We start from the raw sequence: 9,288 nt of genomic DNA, 5'->3' as shown, positions 1-9,288 counted from the left end.
TTCAGGAGGTGTAACAGGTAAATATCTTAATGATTTTGGAATGGGTTTTCAAAAACTGTATCTTGACATTTATTGCTTTTACTTGTAAACCTGAAATCCAGTTTATTCCTGTAAGGAGTGTCAGAAGTACAGAGCCAACAAGATTGCATGTTTGACTTAGATCTTTGCATTCTGGTTAAGAAGAAAGAAAAAGATGACCCACACTCAAGAACACACATACACCTCCATCTACAAACAGCCTATACAGACTAAAGCAGAACAAGGTAAGTCCTAAAGTAGCAGTACTTAAAAACACCAATGGGGTACAAACCCAGCTCATCCAACCTATCTGAAACCTTTTCCTCCCGTGCTTTGCCATAGCTGGTACACAAGGAAGCCTGACTCTCCTGCAGAAAGGAGCAGTTTATATAGGATTTTGGAGAGACCAAAGGTACATTTGACTGGAACTGACAGGCACAGTGCCATGTATACTCTTCATGCTTACATCTATTTAGACTGTTTCAAGGCTGCTAAAGGAGGAGTGTGAGGTGAGGACAGGAACCCATACTCGTTACAAGTACTGCACAGTTTTACCTCTTGCCAGTTAAGCTGGCAATGTGGTCTCTGTCACACAGACCACTCAAGGTAGGGATTTGGAGGATGCAAGAGATACCTACTTTTGATACATTCCAGCTCACCTTGAGCATCAACAGGCTGAAGGTGCTCCCCAGCATAACCTGGCTAACCTGCAATCTTGTAGAACTTGTAGATGAAAGGGATGTTACTTTAACAGACAAATTTGCTACAAGACAGTTGGAGAGACTGCATTCCATAGGTTTCCATCTCTTCCTCCTCTACCCCCAGAAGAAGAGACAAGCAAACACGGTTTAGTTAGTATGTATTGTGTAAACACCAGAACATTTTGCTATACAATAGAAAAAAAGTTGCTGCTCTTATGTTCTTAGAGGAGCCCTGAAGACCTTGGAATACCTGTATCCTGCAACTACTAACCTGTACCACATGCATTTCCTGTTTTGTACACAAACTGAAAGCAAGCTTGAACAATAGTAAATAGCAACTACACTCCTGCAACAGGTAAAAATGCCACGTTGCAGCTGCTTACTCCTTCACTTTAGATATGTAGTCAGCCAGTTTGTTGATACTATCCTCTTGCTGTTCTAGAGCATCCAGGATGATTCCCATCGGGGTCTTCTTCAAGCCTATTCCCTCCATCTTGTTCTGCAGCTTGTTCTGTATGTTCCGGAGCCTCAGAGAAGCATGGACAAACATCACTGCATGGCAGAAACACACTCATTAATTGTGAATGCCCAAGGAATGCATAGTTCTTTCAGCACTCATCTTCAGACACATTCCAGCATCATGACATCATGAAGATGTTAAGGTCTCAATGACTGCTTAAATAACCACAAGTGTCCCCATTTAGTAACAACATCAAAGATGGCTCGTGCTGTTTTGTGTTCCCTCCACCACAATTTTGGTTTGGGATCATTTAAACAGAGATAGTAAAGTCAGCAGCCAATTTAAGCTCTGCAGACTTGCTTGAGAAAGCTCAAGTCACACACCTCTAGCTCCTCAGAGAGGAGAAACAATACTTACAGAGGAGAGGAAGAGTGATCCCAAACATGAACACCATGACATCTCCCAGATAGGAGATCAAGAAGTAGCTAGACAGCATGATGAACACCACAAACGTGGTTGGGTACTGCTTCTTCAGCCTGCGCAGTATATCCTTGTTGTGCGACACCCACACAAAGCCCATGAAGACCAACACCACCACAGTGCCACCAATGAGCATGTTCAGGGGACTGAGAAATCTGCAGAGAAGAGGGGAAAAAAAAGGGCCTCAATTTCAGAGCTTTCATGACTTGTGTCCATATAGCAAAGTAATGTTACCAGGGAGGTAAGTCATGGAGAAGGCAGTTGCTTCTGTCAAGACCTTTATCAAGGTCCTTAGCAGAAGCTAAATAAAGCAACAAGGGCAACTGAACAAGCAACCCTTAGCAGTGCATTTAGATAATCTTTGCTTTTAGGTTCTCTTCCTGAGCTTAGGTCTGGATGAGTTTCTGCACCACTTCCTCACAGAAGCACTTACCACCAGGACCCCTCCTACCTGTGCAATCAACTCATTTGATATCAGACCCAGAGTTGGCATATTCAGAGGGCAGATGGAGCCAACAGTTGTCCAAGGGATTGATCTTTCTCCTACACATGACCAAAACTGCCCCAGCCCTTAACACTAGCTAGCTTGTCATAGTGTCTTGTCTAGGTTTGCAAAATGGGAAAGGTAGGAGAACATTGAGTCAAAGAAGTTGCTTCACTATTTCTCATTCTGAATAAACCTTCTTAATGGTTTACACCCAAACAAAATAATTATATGAAGCTGCAGAAGGAGCTCACCACCATCAGCACCACAGATGGAAGGTCAGCCCCGAGCAAGTGTTCCCAAAAGTCAGAAGGAACTGCAGTATGGGATAAAGCATGGGATGAAGGTCTTACAGGAAGAAGAGCCAGGCCAAGCAAGAGAGTCACTGCTGAGGTTTGTGTTCTATTATTGTTATCAGTTTCCAAGCAAACCAAGCCATGCAGTGGATCAGCTTTGGACTATAAACAGCAAGTCCCTTTTTTTGGATGAGGGCAAGAACATCACCTGCTCAAACCCCAAGTACTTAGAAGCTTGTTCAGAGTCAAGCTTTCAGCAATGACTTTGCTGAGCTTGTTTCTGTACTCATACCAAGTCCAGGCTCTATGATACTTCACTTACACAGCAATAAGCTCAGTGATTTCATGTGCATTCTGATTTATTTGCCTGTACATGCACTATCTGACCACAGCTGAGGGCTCTGAGCTATTACAACTATGGCAGCAGCATAAAACCACTCTGATAAAGACAGACATAATCAAGGTTTCCTCTTGTAGACTTTGCAGTCCATCTTGCTGTTCCAAAGCTAACAGGCACAATGACTCACTGCTCCACCCCAACACTGAGGAGGATGCTATGGTTTGTGGTCTGTGCTTCACATCCGGCACAGGCAGAAGAAATGTGCTGCTGGACTGGTATGCCAACACGCTACCTGCAGTGCCAAGAAGCATTCCCCTAGAGAAGGAAGAACCCCCAAGAATTATTTCAGAGCAAGGTCTGGCTCTTGAGTTTCTAAGTCAGTTGTGCCAATAGGAGACAGGGCAAGTGGACAGAAAAAGATTAAAATTCAGACTGGTTCCCCACCTGTTTCTGCTACTCATGCTGAAAAGCCAACAGGGCTTTTTGGAAGTGGTGATAGGGCAGACTTGCTTGTTGCATCTGAGTCACTCCCTGTAGCCAGTCAGATTATATTTAGCTCTGAATTGTCAATCTAAAGTTTCCAGGCTGGAAAAAGTGAACAGCACTGCTCTGGAAAGAAGTTAGTTTCATCTGTGCTCCTCTGCAGCAGGAGAAGGAGGATGACTCATGACTGGACCACACTAGTGCCTGGCTTATATACATACTACTAGACACATGAGATTCTTAAAAGTAGAAGTCACCTCAACATCACAGCTATCCTGGAGCAGAAATGGCCCAATTTACTTAGACAACTCACAGTAGCCAATTTTTTACTGCAAAATACCCATGGACAAGATAATCCTAGAAGCAACAAAGAGATAGGCAGAGCTCCATTCTACATTTTCCCTGTGCCTTGTAAATACTCTCAAAGCCTTATCTTCCCTAGACTTCCCTCTACTCTTATTACAACTTCAGAAACTTGTGGTGAAGAGCTATCCCTCCATATTCATAAGGAGGAGACCAAAAACTTCTCTGTTCTACATTTCTTCCTGGTATTAACAGGTTCTGTATAACTGACTGGCTGTAAAGGGATATGAAGGGGGTGGAGGAGGGGGGGAATGCATTCAGAAGATCCCACTTTCCTGGGGAGAGTGATTTGAATTACATGTTTTCTGCAGTGGGCTGCATTCCAACGCATACAAGGGAACAGTGAACAGAAGTATCAAGTGAAGGCATTCAGAGCCACATGAACACAGATGGGGATAGCAGTTGCCACTGAAAAGTGGTATTCAAATTATCAGCCATGTGTCCACAGACTTCACTACTGGTGATTACAGTACTGGGTAGGGTGTCATATGCCAAGCTCCCCTTTATTGCCTGACTCGCCCACAGCACTATCTCAGATTATCCCAGAAATTCATATATAGAAACTTCTCCAGCAATGGCATTTTTCAGGAAGGCAGACCTCCATTATCCAGTTTCACTCAGATCTGCTGGCATGCTGCTCTCAACAACACAATAGCTAAAGTCTAAAAAGGAAAAAACATGGACACGTTCTTTTAGAACACCAGGGCCTGGGGGAAAAAAAGAGAGCTGTGTAACAGCCCTAGAAGTCACCTTACAGGTGAACCACCAGCATTGATAATGGCCTTATTTATACAGAGGTCAAAACACAATATGATAAATTTGTGCTCAAACAAGGAGGCTGGACATCTTTCAAAGCTGCAGTGACAAGGTAAGTGACCAGCCATTAAGCATGTTACAAGATACTTTCTAAATATAATTCCCTTTAGCTGGGATCTGTGAGACCTCTCAAATGCCTAAAAATGAAATGCACAGAACTACCAGCATTGGCAATGGTGTGGTGACTTGAGTTTACACTGCTCAGATGACTTCGGGGAAGAAAAACCCTTTTTGGGACTGGAGAAGAAAACAACTAACTTTCACAACCCTGAAATGAGTCAGTATAGCAAGACTACTAGCATTTGGTGGTGCTAACAGCCCAGAGCACCCTAGCTGGATGGTCTCCTTTGTTCTCTCTGATGGACAAGGTACAACTCTGGAAGGATGCTGTGACCTCCAGGACAGCTGGGACAAACTGGCAAGGAAAATCCATCACCTAGATTGAGTTTCAACAGTATCACAGGGTGATTTGCCATTGCACTCCTGCTGCCCTAACAGAGACCAGGCTTCCTTCAGCACCTGCCTGGATACAAACGAAAGAGACAGGGAAAACAAATGAAAGAAATACCCTGCCTGGCAGGAACACAGGCATTATCCTGTGCCAAACAGGACCACGGGACACTTGGTATTGGTGGAAGCAGCCTCAGGAGAGAGCAGAGATGAGAGCAGTAGTGTGGGAAGAAGTACTGGCAGTTACCCCTGGCCATCAGACACAGATGAAGTACTTTCTTTTTTTAAACTAGACTCATTTTTCTAGGCTCTGCCCTACATGCATCACAAGACAGGTTGGAATTCTCACATAGGTTCAGGAAATCCCAAAAAGCTCTGCTTTCAGTGAGCTACCCCAGCACTTCTTCTTGTCAGGTTGTTTCATACCTGCACCCCTTGCACAGCCTTACAGCAGGAGAGGGGGAGGACATACAGCTGTAGCACAGGGGAAAAAGACCTTGGCAATACACATCCTTTGTACAAGAGAAGAAGCCTCCAGCAGCACGAGCCCAGAAATAGCACAGGCCACATAAAAAGCAAAAGCAAGATAACTCCATCCTTAAAGCATCTCCATTTTAGATGACTGTCTTGGGGTGATTATTCAGCAGTTGCTGTCACATCTGTTTCTTTTGCATGTGACCAGGCAAGTCTGAACAAAGGCACTGAGTAGGAGAGTGGCAGTCATTGAGAACCACATCTTTTTTACTTAGAGCAGCTCAGTTAGGCCACTGCGCCAAATATGCATGAAAATTCCCTTTTAGAAGACCTTTTCCTCCACCATAGCCCAAGCAGTGGGCAGGTTAGAGCACTATAGTGCCTCCTTCCTCATTTGTATTAATTTTAGTAACTTGAAAGATGAAGTTCTGCCTCCTCTCTCCACATACTTTGAGCTTCACTGAAGCTATACAGCTGTAATGGAGGTAGCACATAAAACTATCAATGGCCAATGGTCCCAGGTGATAGCCCTGATCATCCACGGATTTAGCAATGTTCTTTACCTCCTGTTTCCCACTTGCATTGCTTTGAGAACAGGAGATCACTTTCTGCACAGAACTGCCAGATCTTTATTAAGTTATGCACTGATATTATTATGCAACGTGCTTTAAAGCAACATGTTTTGCTTGCTCCTTCTTAATCTTTCATCAGGCATGAGAGAAACTAAACATTTTGCTGCTCTGAAGTATTTGTTTCAGTAAAGGAAACCACTACAAATATGTCAGCTAAGGCAGTGGTCAGGGGGAGAAAAAAAAAGAACAAAGACACACACTCATGGATTGCTGAGGCTGTACAGACAGACAGTAGATGGTCTTAAAAACGGCAAAGAAGAGAGACATCAAACCTTAGGCTGCAAGGAGGATGTTATTCCAGAAGAGAATGAGCACTCTGATGCTCACTGAGATGCAGCACTCTGAAATCCAGCATACTTTTTAAAACTGTCAGATTTAGAAGTTAATTTTTAGCAAGTACATGGCAACAAAAGCCAAGATGAAATTACATTAATTTCAGTAGTTAAGTCTGAACTACATGACAGGGGCCTTGTTGGAGTAGGTGGAAGAACAGACAAGTTTCACTTATTAAGCAAATTGACTGCTTGAGGGGAGTTGCAAGCTGTTGTGGGAGGCACTGAAGGGACTGATTTTCATAAAACTTCCACACAGGACTCACAGTGGCCCTGGCTCAGGGCAAGAACTGCGAGTCCAGTTCCTATGTAACTGGGAGAAAGGGCACAATTTGATTTAGTAAAGATCTTGTTTCTTTATCAGCAGTTTGCTGCAACAGAGTTGTAGGGAGGAAAAAAAACAAAGTCCAGAGTCATTCTTTAAGGAATTTGCAGGGCAGGAGTATGGAAGAGACAAGGCTGCTCCCATCAGCCTGTATTTATGGAGTGGCACTAATTCTGGAGTTTTAGTTTGTAGTACCCTGATTGTTTTCTACCCAGTCCTGCAGGCTGGAAGTAAAAGCTCTGTTACTGCAAAACACACAACTTCGTTTCCATGTAACAGTAGCTATGGGAGAAAGCAAATGGAAGGAGAAGGGCGGGGACATGATGCAGTAGAGATCATTACAATTCCACTATGCTCAGTAAGGTTATTCCATACCTTGTAGAGAGAAGGTGAAAGGCTGGGGAAGTCAGCTTTGTTGAAGAAGAGGTACTAAACAGAGGCTGTGGCAATAAGCACTGCACTTCCAGTGTCAAGAAAGCTCCAGGCTACGATTTCTGTGTCAGCCCAGCACTACCACAGCTACCAAGTATTGCAATGGCTGAAAATATTATCATTGTGTTGCACGTCTGGCTGTATAATTAGAAGGTTTAAGAACAGGTAAGAGTTGGTCACAGGTTAAGTTTAGTTTTGATCATGGGAAGACCACTATATTAGTGGTTTCAATAACCCTGCCCTTAGGCTGGTGTGCTGCCCTGGAGTTCCTGAAAAGTCATGATTCATCATTTATCTCTCAGAGGTTCCTGCCCATTATGGAATAAAGTGCAAGACAACTTAGCCATCAATTCAAATTTACCAGGAGAACTTTCTTAACCTTTCTCCCAAAGACACGGTCTGGCCAAATGAAAAAAATATTTTAAATAAAAGAAATGGATACTTTTTCTCTATTGAGGTGTTATCCCATTTCCTTTGGAATTCTTCTGCAATCTGATTTTACTTCAGCATTAGAATCAAAATCATCATATACCAAAGACTCTATAAAAAACATACAATAAAAAATATTATTTGAGATGAAGATCCCACTCCAGGTGTTGTTTATCCGTAAGTTTTCAACTCAGAGGTTTATCACTCAATATTAAGATACTAGAAATGCAGTTCTGATATTAACTTCCATCTCCTGTGGCTCTCTTCCTCCTCCACCTCCCACCTCAGCAAATTAGTGGGAAATAAGAGGGAGGTAAGTCTCCCTTGATCTGAAGGAAAGCAATCAGAGTTCAAAAGGAGGAACTTCAGAGTGAGGAAAAGCTGTTGCCATCCAGATTTTCCAGCCGGAGATACCAAAATTGTTTACATTTTTTCCCCCACATTCCTAGGCAGAAGAGCTGTCCCCTTGCCTTCCAGGGACACTGTGATTCACTGGGAGCTGGCTACAGCATCCTGCTGCTAAACTAGGTAAATGAACACAGGAGTTCAGAATGAGGCGGCAGAAGAACAGCAGAACCACGGAAGACTCATTTTACCAGGCTGATTATCTATAAAGCTCACTGCAACATATCCCCACCAAAATCAGCAAGAAGAAAGCCTATGCCACTATGCTGAACCCTTAACTACCAACGCATCACGAAGAAAACACAGGATTCTGAGCCTATCCTTTCACAGAGTACAGGCCAAATCTCCCTGCGAGTCAGGGAATCTTTGCCAACTGAGATGCTGGGTCCACAGCTTCAGAGGCTCTAACAGGATGCAGAATGCTTACCCAAAAAAAAATAAATGGATTTAGGGGAATAATTTTAAGCCTCTGCAACGTAAAAGATAAGATGCACTTCAGCCAAAACCTCTCTGGCCTAGTGACTGGGCAATTCTCCAAACTAAGCATTGATATTTGTGGATTGTTAGTTGAGAAGAGCAGAGTTTCCATATTAAAAGCTTAATCATCAGCTTCAGCTGCATGTGCTCCCCAAGAGTTTTCTGACCAAAGATGCTAGAGCAGTACCCAAAGAAGAGTCACACAGTCTTTGATTCAGATGATGATTATAAGATTGTTTTCTAATTCTCTCCAGTAACACTGGGCCCACTGGACACAACATTGTACCAGCAGACAGTCCTGCCTTGAAAGTCCTGATCCTGCCCACCAAGATGAAACGGATGGGCACCTTATTTATTTTACGTTAAAGATTATTCAGTATCAGCTAGCTCAGGAACAAGAAAGGCTTGCCCTGGGCATTAGCTTAGAGCTGCAACAGAGCAGAATTAACCTAATTTATTTTCTTGGATTCCAAGTGCAGCATATCTCGGCAGGCACAGCCCAACCGGACAGGCTCAGGAGGAAGCACAGGTCGCTGCGCAGGATGCAGCTCCGTTCCCCGCGAGCAGCGACACCCAGAACACAAACCAGCGCCGGGGCTGGTGCCAGGCTGGGCGCCCGCAGCTTCCCCTTGGGCAGCCCGCGGAGAAAGGAGAGAACAAGGAACCCTCGGATTGGTTAGACCCCACCGACAAATAAATAAATCATAAACCCGACTCCGAACAAGCCAAGTCCACCCTCCACCAGGGAGGCTGGATCAGGCCTCTACGGTTGGGAGCCGCACCGGAGGTTTAAGGATAGGCAGCGCAGGGGGAAAGGGAAGAGGGGAAAGGCAGCTCCCCTGGCCCCACACCCGGGGCCGAGCCCTTCCCGTGGCAGCGTGCGGGGCGCGG

General features: G+C 44.3%; 1 protein-coding gene across 1 annotated transcript; it reads right to left on the bottom strand.

The window, feature by feature from the left end:
- Positions 1–860: 860 nt before the first annotated feature.
- On the bottom strand, positions 861–1,814 carry ARL6IP5 (ADP-ribosylation factor-like 6 interacting protein 5; the record flags this gene model as incomplete). The annotated part of the gene is made up of 2 exons (XM_009083456.1): positions 861–1,271; positions 1,597–1,814. Coding segments are annotated over 2 exons (391 nt in total), but the record flags the coding sequence as incomplete, so codon positions are not given.
- Positions 1,815–9,288: the final 7,474 nt, after the last annotated feature.

The sequence above is a fragment of the Acanthisitta chloris genome, unplaced genomic scaffold, assembly GCF_000695815.1.
Source record: "Acanthisitta chloris isolate BGI_N310 unplaced genomic scaffold, ASM69581v1 scaffold8141, whole genome shotgun sequence".
Lineage (NCBI taxonomy): Eukaryota > Metazoa > Chordata > Aves > Passeriformes > Acanthisittidae > Acanthisitta > Acanthisitta chloris.
This window is presented reverse-complemented; position numbering and strand designations above follow the sequence as displayed.